This window comes from Erpetoichthys calabaricus, chromosome 4, assembly GCF_900747795.2.
Source record: "Erpetoichthys calabaricus chromosome 4, fErpCal1.3, whole genome shotgun sequence".
Taxonomy (NCBI): Eukaryota; Metazoa; Chordata; class Cladistia; order Polypteriformes; family Polypteridae; genus Erpetoichthys; species Erpetoichthys calabaricus.
Window position 1 is genome coordinate 194181481 of NC_041397.2, and position 13837 is coordinate 194195317.

Sequence of the window (13837 nt, forward strand, 5' to 3'; positions counted from 1 at the left end):
GAGTGCGATCCTCCTTATTACTTATCCATATTACTAACGATAAAGAACAAACAAGTTATGAATTTACGATCACGGGTACAAAATGATACGGCTCGAGTAACGGGACCACAAACACAAACCCGCATGAAAAAAAACAATACACGTCGGCGCCTACAACGCACTTCTGAAACCGCGGAAGAAAAAATGTCTCAGCTCCAAAAACGCATGTCACTCCTTATTCAAAATACCGGTCCCAATCACAGAAACATCGGTATCCACTATGAAAATGAACAGTAACAATGCACGTGACATCCGTCTTGCAAAACTGTTAATTATAGATGAATGTACAATGGCATCCAGTCACTTACTCAACACCATTGATAAACTTCTACAAATGTTGATGAATAATATTCCCTTTGGGGGAAAGGTACTTTTATTAGGAGGAGATTTTAGACAGTGCTTAGCTATTGTTCCACATGCCATGCGCTCACCTAGGGCTGCACGATAACAGAAAAAATGATTATCACGATTATTTTGCTCAAAATTTTTATCACGATTAATAATGACGATTATTCCTTTGGTAAATGAAGTCTGTGACCAAAGCAGTGTAGCCTCGGCCAGTTATTCACAGATGCTGCCCTAATCATATTAGCTGCGTTGTCCGTTGTGATGCACACAAGTCTTTCTTCCACCAAGCCCCAAGCGGACATCGCTTCTTTGAGGCCCACTGCAATAAACTCCGCTGTATGGTCTTGTGGGAAAAACGAATGTTGCAAAAACTTGCTTTTCATCTCAAACTCGCTGTCAATAAAATGAACTGTCAAGCTCAAATACGGTTCCGCAGTTCTGCTTGACCATAAGTCGGTCGTGGCAGCAAAATATTCAAGGCTGAGCCTGAGAATTTCTCTTTCTATTTCTTTTCGGCATTTCGCATACAGCGAGGGCAGCGCAACATTGGAAAAATGGTTGAGAGAGGGAATGCTATATCTTTTATCAAGTGTTGCGATCATTTTGTTAAACCCCTCACTGCTCACGGTGGTTATTGGACACATATCCTTGGCTATATGGTACGTGATCGCCTCTGTTATTTCCCGGTGTCTTTGCGAGCTAGGCACAGGGCCGCTGCTGGCCAAATGGGTGCCCTAAGCAGAAATTTACTTTTGTGCCCCCTCCCCCAAATATTACGGAAGTAAAAATAAAATAATAAAAAAAACACCTACTATAGGGGCCAAAATAGAACTTTATTCAAATAAAAGTAAATACATAAATAAATTGTATCATTTATAAATTACAATTGTAGCTCTACAGCAAAAATACAAACTAAAATTACACTTTAAATAAAACATTTATAATAAATAAAATAAACAATAATAAACTGAAATAAAATCAACACTGTCATCTGCTGGAGCTTTCCAAAGTTCAAAATTTACAAAGGCACACTTCTGCTTTTTCTTGAGGCAAAGTCGTAAATGAGCTCTTCATATGATAAAGTCTTTGCTAATTCAGAGTTGATGCTGACAATTGCCAGACCACTCATGCGCTCTTGTGCCATAGATGAGCGCAAGTACGTTTTGATGAGCTTCATTTTAGAAAAACTTCACTCAGCAGAGGCAACAGTTACAGGGAGCGTCACTGCTATGCGCAGAGCAATCCAGAGATTTCGGTACAGAGGTGAGGGCGCGCGCGTCATCACGTGCGCTTAGCCTACTCTGCGTTCACCGTAAAATGCAATATATACGTTTATATTTTTGTTTATTTGTATATGTATATTATTAATATTAATTTATTATTATAATATATAAAAACGATTTTTTTGAGCAGCTGGGATGGTGCCCCCCTGGGAGTTGGTGCCCTACGCAGACTGCGTACTCTGCGTATAGGGAGCGGCGGTACTGGCTAGGCAGATATGGTATTGCGTTGAATAATTTCCCTGATATTGTTGTCTGTGTTGTGGATGGCTGGTAATTTTTTGTTGTTGCTGTTTGTGCCTTCAGTCATTGAAATTCTTGATAGTGTACTTTGTGGTGGCTTTTAAGGTGGTTGATGAGGTTTGTTGTGTTACCTTGGGACGTTTGGACGGAACAGGAGCAAAGTTTGCACAAGACTCGTACCTGATCAACATCACATTCCTCGAAATCGAAATAGTTCCAGACAACTGAGTATGACCCCTTTTTAGGAACTAACGATCGCACTTCTGCACGTTGCTCCGCCATCATATGTTTATTCTGACTGACTGTTATTGCTGCTATTGACTTCTACTGCTTCAGAAAGCGCTTGCAATCTAGACGCAGTAACGTCATAGTGACGCAGTCCAATCCGTAAACTCAGCCCATAAAAAACAGTTTGGTCTTTATACTGTAAAATCGCGACAATATTTATTAACTGATCGTGGGTCATAAATATCGTTATCATGAGAAAAAAAAGATTAATCGTGCAGCCCTACGCTCACCTATTGTTCAGTCCACCTTAAAATACGCGGACATTTGGCATTGCTTTCAAAAGATACAATTGGTACAAAACATGCTATGTCCAGATCCAGAATATAACAATTGGTTATTACAACTGGGAGATGGGACACTCACCAATACAGATGGACTTCACCCAGATATTATTACAATTCCTCAAGCCTTTATCTGCGACGACTTAGTTACGGAGATATTTGGAACAACAATCTCATTAGACCAAATACCCCTTTTAACACAACGGACTATATTATGTCCAAAAAATATTAATGTTGATCACATAAATAACCAAGTCATTGCATTACTTCCTGGAGAGGCACGGCTCTTTCTAAGCTCTGACAAAATTGACTTTGATGACGACAATGACCATCTTAATTTCCCCTTACAATATTTGAACACTATTAACCCAGCCAGATTACCACAACACAATCTTAACCTTAATATCGGAACAATAATCATGCTATTAAGAAACCTTAACACTAAACAAGGTTTATGCAATGGTACACGTTTAGTCGTCAACACCATGACACACAATGTTATTGAAGCAAAAGTTCTTACAGGATCACATTCTAACAATACTGTTCTGATTCCTAGAATTGACCTTACAAGTTCTGACCTAGAATTACCTTTTACACTTAAACGGCGACAGTTCCCCATTAAACCTGCATTTGCCATGACCATCAACAAATCACAAGGACGAACCATGTATAAGGTTGGCATCTACCTCTCTGAGCCCGTTTTTGGACATGGACAATTTTATGTGGCCTGCTCACGAGTTCAACGTTCATCTGACGTTATAGTTAAGGTTATAAATGATCCATGCCAACGAAAACTCATTCAAGGACAAGACACCATCTTTACTACTAATGTTGTGTACAAGGAAATTTTCCAATAAATCAGCAATGCACTATGCTAAATATCTCTAACATCTATCTTACATATTGCAACCATACTGTACAACATTGCAAATCTTACATTCATACTTCACGTTCAAAAACAGCACATTATAGTTGCGCAGCAATAACCGACTTCAAAACGGACATTCTGTCCAAAGTGAGAGAATATGTTTCCTCTTCTAATGTCTTCTGTTCCACAGAGCCTCCCTTTCGGTGGAAGGAGACTGCCAGTGTATAGTTCGATGATACAGTGGAACCTCGGTTTGCGAGCATAATTCGTTCCGGAAACGTGCTCGTAGTCCAAAGCACTCGTATATCAAAGTGAATTTCCCCATAAGAAATAATGGAAACTCAGATGATTTGTTCCACAATCCAAAACTATTCATATAAAAATGATTTAATACAAAATATAAAGTAAAAATACATAAAACAAATTAACTTTCACTTTACCTTTGAAAAGAATCATGGCTGGTGTGAGTGAGTTTCTAAACTCTTGTGGGATTGCACCCAACGGGATGACACGCTGAAGAGCATCCCAAAGCAATCGCAGTCTCCCAGCGCTGTAGCACTTCTCCGTAAAAGCGAATCCGAAAAGATCGCGAACATGCTATAAGCACCTGCCGTCAATGGGTGATACAAGGAACATTATAAATGTGCAGGGCCCTGCCTGACTGCTGTGTCTGTGTATAAATAACCGCGCTGTTGCTGTTTCAAGCTGAATAAAGCTTGTGTTGCTAAAGTACTGAGACTCAGCTTCTTGTTTTAGGGTGCAAGACAGGGACTCGCACGTCACAGCACACACGCGCGCGTGTGAGCACGCACGCACGCACACGCACACACACACACACACAAGCACGCGCGAGCGCACACAGTCACAATGCTAATGCTGTAGTAAATACTATACGCTCGTACGGATGTTGACTATATGAGTGAAGCACGCCGACTCAGACGGAGAATAGGAGACGATTGCCCACAATCCCGCAGTGAGAGAGAGAGAAGAAACATCAGCTCAGTTGTGATCACATGACTCTCCGCAGACAAACTACTCGTACTGCAAGACCTCGCTCGTTTATCAAGTGAAAATTTATTAAAAATTTTTGCTTGTCTTGCAAAACACTCGTAAACCAAGTTACTCGCAAACCGAGGTTCCACTGTATCTGAAATTCTGCTGTCATGTGTGCTTCAAGGCTGATTTATACTTTCTGCACAGGTGACAATTAGGGCCTCTGTGTACACAAGCTGATGTGACCAGAGAAAGTGGAGTAGCACAAGCTTTGCACTCTATTATGCTGTGCCTAGTGCAAACTGTGGGAATTTTTTTAAGTAAAAGAAAACAACTGTCAAAAATTGCATGCATCTGGTCAAAATTGTTACATACAGTCAATATTCATTTCATGCTGCCAGAAATCCAAAAAAAATCACTGCTATTCAACTCATTCATTATCAGCAGTGGGCTGGATACTATCTGAACAATATTCAATGGATTGCCTCTTTTTTTTTATAAACTGGCACAGTGTGAGCCTTTGTTTATTTCAAACAGAGAACGACTAATAGCATCATCACATTTCAAGGACCACTTAGTGGTTCAAAATTATTATTTAGTAAATGGATTTATCCAAAGACACTTTAAAAAAAAAAAATCAATTTTTTTGTGACTAGGTGCAAAGTGATATGCTAACAAATAATGGGGAACAGTAAAGTTAGTACTATAATTTAGAGCTGTCACAATACCTAAATTTCAAACCTCAATACGATACTAAGAAACGTATTTAGTACTAGGGTGTTGTACCATGTTAGCCATTATGGATGTAGTGAGAAGTCATGCAGAATGACACCTTTTATTGGCTAACTAAAAAGATTACAATATGCAAGCTTTCGAGGCAACTCAGGCCCCTTCTCCAGGCAAGATGTAAAGTATTGAAATTCAATACGATTTTCGACACCCAATACAGTATATAAGGGAACTAAATAAAAAAAAATATTTTTAATAAATTGCAATTCTGTATGCATTAAAATCTTACATTGATGAAAACAAATAACATAAGTTTTAGTCATTAAATGCAAATACTTCTGGTAGTACAGTCTTTTGTAAAAGTTAACTGTAATGTTCTGTAAACAATAAAAAATTTTAAATCCGGTCATTGAACAAAACAAATACTGTTACTGAGGTAGTGAAATGAAATGTTATACATGTCATTAAATCTGAGTTGAATAAGTAGTGCAATCTTTTGTAAACAGCATAAAATTAACAAAATAAACATTCAAGTAAAAAGAACATTATGGTGGTCTTTGCAAACAGTAAATAAACCTTACATTTAAAAGAAGGTAGTGCAATAGCTCACAAAAGTAAGATGCAAACACACCATTAACACACATAAAGGCTATACATAAATGCAAACAGTATACATTTCATTTTTATGTAAACAGACTATACTGTCTTTGTAACTTCTGAATTTTTTGAAAGGAAGATTATTATGGCAATATGCTTTTATGTGAAGCGTTACATTATGCAGAAAATGTGTTGAAATATACAGTGGAACCTCAGTTCACGCCCATAATTCGTTCCAACACTCTGGTCGTAAACCAATTTGGTCGTGAACCGAAGCAATTTCCCCCATAGGACTGTATGTAAATACAATTAATCCGTTCCAGACCATACGAACTGTATGTAAATATATAGATTTTTTTTTAGTTTTTTAAGCACAAATATAGTTAATTAAACCATAGAATGCACAGCGTAATAGTAAACTAAATGTAAAAACACTGAATAACACTGAGAAAACCTTGAACAACAGAGAAAACTAACACTGCAATACTTCGCGCTATAGCGCTACCAACCACTGGCTAAAAACACTTTTTTTTTTTTAATGAATTTTAAGCACAGGGAAAAAATGAACATTTGAAAAAATCCATAATTTAATAAACTACCAAGAAAAGTAACATTGCAACAATGCACGCTACGAACCGATCGCTGTAAACAGAAGTGAAAACAAAATCAAGCCCAGTGCATTCTTTAACTGCCTTCCTGCCTTATGAGTCCAGCCCTCTCTCTCGCTCCTGCTGCCTGTGTGTGTGCATCTGTCTCTCTCTCGTGCTGCCTATGTGTGTGCGTCTGTCTCTCTCTCTCTCGCACTGCCTGTGTGTGTGCACAGCTCTCTCTCATGCTGCCTGTGTGTGTGCGCGGCTCTCTCTCTCGCTGCCTCTGTGTGTGTGTGTGTGTGTGTGTCGCGCTCTCTCGCTCTCGCTCTCTTGCTCGCTGCACAGGAAATGCACAGGGAGAGACTGAACATGTACAAACCGAAAGGGAAACTGGCTTGTTCGTATACCGAGTGTGTGGTCGTGAACCGAGGCAAAAGTTTGGCAAACTTTTTGGTCATAAACCGATTTGTACGTGTACCGAGACGTTCGTGAACTGAGGTTCCACTGTATAATTTTACAATCCAATTTAATAAAATAAAAGGAACTAATGGACTACAGCAGTACACTTCATCGCAAGTTAAAAAAAAAAAAATTATCAACATAAAACATAAAATATAAAAAGACTCGTCTTAATACATTGAACTGACTTCAAAAAACATTTTAACCTGTCATGTAGACAAAAACAAACTTCACATCCCTACTTGAAACGCAACAGTGTATAGGCTTATGCTGATTAATGTTTCCATAATTTAAAAATATGATACCTGCCTCCTGAAATTCTTTATATTGACTCATGTGTTAGTCTTTGAAGGGTTGGTTGTATTCGCCCCTTTAGTTGGTACTGGGCAGTAGCAACCCTTCAAACAGACTTGCATGTATCTTGTGGTTTTCTGTTCCCATTTGGCACAAACTTTTTCCGGATGTGACTCTGGCTGCCCTCTTTGACACTGACAGCAATCAAAACTCATTCATACCTGTTTCAGCCCGTTCAATTGGAATGTTGAGATTCTCCTTGTCAGTAGGTGGAGTCACAGCAGAGGAAGTGAGAGTCTGCTGATGGATGAAGAGTTGTGTCTGCAATTACTGACTTTAAGAGGGGGAAAAAAAAGGAGAAGGAGGAGAGTCAAACCCATTAACTAAAAGCGGTAAAGGGAGGCAAAGGGAAGGCGAGTAGATGCTCTGATGAGGGGTTGGCCTAAATGATGAAGAGATGCACTTTACATCTTCATTCATCGTTCTGGCACCCAAGTGACCAGCCTCTCCTCATAATTCACCACTTTGAAATCTTTCACAAAAAAATTTTGTATGCAGAACGTGGCAAAAACCCGGTGTGTACCAGCCATGCAAAGAGGCATGCCTCAGTGTCCAATGTCATTTTCGCCACATGGCACTTGCATCTAGCATGCAAGCGCCAAGTATAAACCAGCCATTAACATGCCTTTAGGGTGCCATTAAAGACTCAGACACTGAAGAATTTGCCATCATTTTAACATGAGTCACAGGATGGAAACAGGGCTGCAACTCTCACCAGAGGTGCATTTGCGAATACTCAGGTAGGCTGTGGCATTTAAACAATGTTCAATTGGTACTAAGGGGCCCCAAATGTACCAAAAAATATCCCCTAAACCATCACATCACCACCACCAGACTGAGCCATTGATACATGCAGGATGGATCCATGCTTTCATGTTGATGCCAAATTCTGACCCTAACATGCAAATGTCACAGCAGAAATCGAGACTCATCAGATCCGGCAATGTTTTTTCCAATCTACTATTGTCCAATTTTGGTGAGCCCGTGCAAATTGTAGCCTCAGTTGTCTGTTCATAACTGAAGGAAGTGGCACCAGGTGTGGTCTCCTGCTGCTGAAGCCCATCTACTTCAAGGTTTGATGTGTTGCACATTCACAGATGCTCTTCTGCATACATCTATTGTAACAAGTGGTTGTTTGAGTTACTACAGCTGCTGCTCACTGGATATTTTTCCTTTTTTCGGACCATTCTCTGTAAACCCTAGAGATGGTTGTGTATGAAAATCCCAAAAGATCAGCAGTTTCTGAAACACCCCAGCCCATCTGACACCAGGAACCATGCCATATTCAAAGTCACTTAAATCACCTTTCTTTCTCATTCTGATGTTCAGTTTGAACTTCAGCAGGTTGATTTGACAATGTCTACATGCATTGAGGTGCTGCCATGTGATTGGCTGATTGCATATTTGCATTAACAAGCAGTTGAACAGGTGTACCTAATAAAGTGGCCAATGAGTGTATATCACATATACAGTATAACATAAACAACACAAATTACAACTACCTTGTGTGATAGGGCTTGTCTAAAATTTTCATTAATTTCAGAAACAATTCATGCTAATACTAATATAGAGTAATAATAATAGTAATAATAATCATCATCATCATAATAAAAACAGGCATATTATATACAGTATTAAAGATGCAGTTAAAGAAATTCCATGGTTGTAAAGTGTATACTGACCAGAAGCAATTGTAATAGCAATGCACTGTGCTTGTAAATTAAAGGCAGAAATGAAAAAAACAGATGTATGGATTTAAAGTCTGCTTAAATCCAATGTCAAAGTAAGGATGCAAAATAAGATAGAGAACAAGTTTCCTAAAAGGGAAACTATACTAAAACAATAATTAAACTATCTGTGTGCACTAGAAGAAAATAAAGAAACGAGGACATTCAGCAAACAGCCTCTGAGAAGCTGGGATCTAAAACACCACCTGCAAAGTACTCATGTAGGTCATCAAATGCTAGTATATAAAAACAATATATTCACGTTAATGTTAGTCAGACAATTGCACTGAGGCATAGTTTTCACAAGTCGGGCTCTGTACTGTTTATAAAAATGCCACCCCCCAATTTTATTATCCAGGCAACAGCCTGTTTGCCTAAATGGTATGGCTAGCCCTGAGTTGGGAAATACTGGTCAGTTATGCCATGCCATGCCATGCTTTGGAACTAATAATGCAGTTCTGTACAAAAGTGTGCCAATTGTCTAATATAGCAGGAGAGCTGTCAGTATACAGATGCAATAGTTGATGGTAAATGCATAATCATATCATAGGATTTTTTTTTTTTTGCTTATACTGAACCTCGCATATGGCCAAATTTCATGTTGCCTCAGTCGTTCCAGCTTCCTCCTAGGATGTATGTAAGCATCAAGCAAAGAAAAACAACTATTGTGTCATTTTTCAAACAATGTCAGGACTGATGAGTCTGTTGAAACATTTTGAGCATACCGCTTTGAAGAATTGTAATTTTTACTCTGAGCGGGTATTATATTCAAGTTTTGACCTGTGACCCTCTCATGCCAGCTCTCAGCCTGGCAGAAACTTACAAGGTTAAAACTGATCAACTCTGGCTCAAGCAAGGAACAAAAACATCCTGGTGTCAGGGCCCAGTTTATCAGTAACTTACAAGGATGATGAATGTTAACCACATACAGTGCTTCCACAATTAATTGTGTATTAAAGAAGTATAATCAATAGTACTGCATGGCACCACACTTGCCATAAAGGCGGCTATTTTAAATATGAGAACAGCTCTGTGAATTTGCCTTTGGCACCTTCTAGCATTTTGCTCTTCATCCACAACTTGCTCCATCAACTCTGTGCCATCTTCTTTCTTCATGTAATGCAGGCTGTGTAATAATTACTCTAAGTTGTGTGAAAAACATTGTGATGATACGCGAGTTTTACATAACCTACAGAGTGATATTCACACCATCAATGAGTGGTTGCGAGATATGTGTTGGACAAACCTTGCACTTTGTACACATTACAATAAATCTGAACTGAACTGAATTGAACACACTACATTTTCTTTTAATTAAAATCTTAGATTTTTGAAAGAGCCAAGCCTACTGTCCACTTGCATGTGTTTCCTAAGGCAAACCAGTGCTGGGAAACTGGCTTAAAACACACACACTTTGTACTATAACTCCAAATTGATCAATTGCATTACACAATTCAGTGAAACCCTGGTTCTCATGTTAAAATGTCAAAAAATCAGCACATACTAAGTGAAGTGGTTCTGGGCCCTTTCACCAGTCAGCAGAGATGTGGCTGAACACCGTCCCACCATCTCCATGCTACAAGAAAGGACTGCCCTAAAAAACTATCCCATTATTCATGTGGAGTTATACAAGGATGACCAGAGTCCTGTATTTCTTGCACAATTGTGCTTTACCTCCTTATTCTTAGAAAAAAAAATCATTTGTCTTGTTTTTTTAAACAAGGCTCATTTCTTAATTTAGTAACACATGCTGACAGGACAGTATACATGATGTTTCACAAAGAGCACGATAAAGACCTGTCTCTCCCCCTGATGCACTGGCTAACACTCCCGACTTAAATTCAAAAGTACGAACTCACAACAAATGGGTCTGGGTTGTGGGCTACATTTATTTTGCTGGAAGAATTAATTTTAAAAAATTTAGCAAAAAATGCATGCATTTTGCTCATTTTCCATATACAACTAGATGAATTGACATCAAATATGCAACATGAGTAATGTGAGATTTTTTTTTCTTCTAAATGGACATTGTGATACTGTTGTCCAGCGTTTGTCACTGACTGCTTTCACTAAAGCATAACCTTTGTTGGCTCTGTACTACATGAAAACATGAGATTAAAAACTTCTCTCAGCCATCACTGCAATCCACATTTTTAATAAGACATTCTTTGTAACATTAAAAATTTTACATACCCCATATCATTTTTGGGTGGAGTATTCCTTTATATGAAAAAAATTCACACTAAGATACTGTACTTTGCGATAGATAGATAGATAGATAGATAGATAGATAGATAGATAGATAGATAGATAGATAGATAGATAGATAGATAGATAGATAGACTTTATTAATCCCCAAGGGCAAATTCAAATTCTGTTGATATCCTTTAGAGAAAAGCAACAATCTCTGCTGTGAACAGGTTACTTAACCTTAGATACTGAACTCATTTTTACACAAGACTTTAAATGTGTATTTGTTACAGAAGGACAAACAAGACTGACAACTGGATTACATACCTTAAAAGTCCACTAAATACTATTTAACAGGTCTCTCATACAAAGAAACCTGGATTGGGCAACAAGATGTGCTCTTATTTGTGTGCAAATCCTACAGAATAGCTATAAAAATAAGGCTCTTTTATGTTATAATGCGTCTGTACTCTATACCCTCATTGTAAATAGTAACATACTGGCATTGTAAAGCTTTGTAATGATTTCTTTCAGTATTAACAAGAGAAAACATTTTTAAACTTTGCCCTTCCAACATATGAAAAATGTGTGCACACTCTTGGCAATGTATTATTTTTAAACTGCATTAATAGAGAGCTGGTTGGTGAAGTGAGATTTCCGCTTTGAACTTTGCCATTTTAGCTTATAGTCGAGCTTTTGCATTTGTTTTCTGCTTCAAAACCCTAAACACCAGCTATCCTCTCTAGCCTACAAGTATAACCTTTAAATCTAGAATTACCGAAAAGAGAAGAAAAAACAGCAGCGCCATCACAGTGTTAAAGATAATCCAACATCTGTCTGTCCACTTTCATAACTTGCATGGTTCAATGTGAAATTGCAGGAAAGACATCCTAACAGTATTAATATAAATATCACAAATCAGAAAGAAAATGGAGCCATTGCCAAAAACAAAATTCAAGACTGGGTTTAAAGTAAATGAAATTAAACTTCTGCGTAGTTTAAATTTTTGCTCTTTGTTGAATATCTTATTTTACTTATGCTTAATTATAGCAGTCAGAGTTTTGAAATATGAAAATACATTATTCAAGTTTTAATTAGCATGTGGCCACTTTAAAGTTTCTTAACACTTTATGTTTTTAAAAGATGTCTTAATAACTTTTTCTAATAAGGTGCAATGTAAAATACTTTCAAATTGTTGTGTCAGATTCAGTATGGTTAATATGCGACATGAAACACCCCTGGAAACGAATGCTAGCAATTGAGTTACTGCAACAGAAACTGTTCTTCGCATTAGATTAACTTAAATCAAACAACGTACAATGCAAAATGAATGAGGTATTATGTAATAAATATGCTCTTCAAATACATATTCTGATCAAAATTTGTTAAATGAAAAACTACAATAGCTGGTGTGCACTGCTAAAGAATTACTGATCTGAGTAAATAAAAAATTGTGAGCATTGTCTAAAATATGTTGCACCCTCCTTTCCCAACCAGTCTTACACTGTTGCAGTTGCAGCTGTCAAACAATCTCAGTATTAAGAAACTTACGAAATATGCTGCTAGTAGGGTTTTTATCCATCTTTCACTGAAACAATCAAATCTATGCAGTTCTAGTTTAAGTTATATCATAGCAGCTTATTAATGGGTTCCGGCGCTTACCAAGGCAGGATGAGGCGTTAAGAGAGGAGCCAAACCTAGATGGGCTATATGTGTATTTTAATGGTTACTAACAACCATAGCGAAGAAAAAAATAACCGATAGCAGTCTTTCAAATGCACTACAATTTAACACATTTCAACACTGAAGGTTTCAGAGATCAGGTGGTATACTTCTTGAATGCCACAGGTGAGCAATGTCCACACTTGCACTGGTAAGGTGAAGAGGAGAAGTACTGATCAACTTTCCAGGCGATCAGACGCGGCAACAGTGTATTCTCTAATGAAAAAGTAAATCTAAAAATGCCAGGCACATATGGTGTAAAGTCTCCAAGGCCACCGTCTCCTAAATCCCTATCTACTCGAGACAAACAGTCTGCAGTTTAGGAATCGCAGATTCAGATCAGAGGTTCACCATAAGTAGGAGTTCACGCAGTTTCGTAGGACTGACCTGCTGAGAGGTGAGTTCGACGTGCAGGGCCCGTGTGGCTGAAGCTCCGGGATTGGTGACACTGACAGCGGCTGCAGGAACACCGATCTCCCGGCCGGTGATGGAGTTCATCCTCCTTCACGGGACTCGGGACTTCCGCCTCATTCAAAGCAACAACGCATTACCGCTACTGCAGAAGAGACTGGTTAGGCAAAAATAGGCCCGTAAAAATAAATCAAGGATAGCGAAGAGGAGGAGGAGAGTGGGCTTAAAATAATCCAAAATCTATATTCCTGTCATTAACGGAAACCACCAATCTGTCGGTACTGCTACGAAATAAACACAAGCGAGATTCACTCAGGAAGCCATCATCTACCACCCCCTGACCATTAAACCGCGCTGTCGCAACCTGTAGCGAATGTTGATTGGACTACGCAAGCTCAATCAAAGTGGGCAGGCGGGAATAAAATGTGTAATTGTGATTGGTGATGTAAACGTCAATCAAACGAAAGACTTGGCGTTATTAGCGAATAACGGAATCGGTAGGTATCCGAATTTTTAATAGAATGAGAGGTCTACTAGAAAGAGACATTTTGGCCTGATTTCGCGGAGTTGCAAAACTAACGTGGCAGGCTTTCTAAAGTATTGGCATGTGCATTTCTGGTAAAACAAATAATCATTTTAGTCCATTGACCTCGAATGGCATTTTATTGGCAGTTCGAGTTCATTTTTGCCACAGAATAAGAAATTCCCGTTTCATATT

General features: G+C 38.4%; 1 protein-coding gene across 1 annotated transcript in view; it reads right to left on the reverse strand.

The window, feature by feature from the left end:
- The window catches only part of uvrag (UV radiation resistance associated gene), a 339167-nt gene extending 325699 nt beyond the window's left edge, over positions 1 to 13468 (reverse strand). The window contains exon 1 of the mRNA XM_028800118.2: positions 13096 to 13468. Coding sequence (XP_028655951.1) covers positions 13096 to 13206 — 111 coding nt within the window. The 5' untranslated portion in view covers positions 13207 to 13468. The remainder of the gene's footprint in view (positions 1 to 13095) is intronic.
- Between the last annotated feature and the right edge of the window lie 369 nt (positions 13469 to 13837).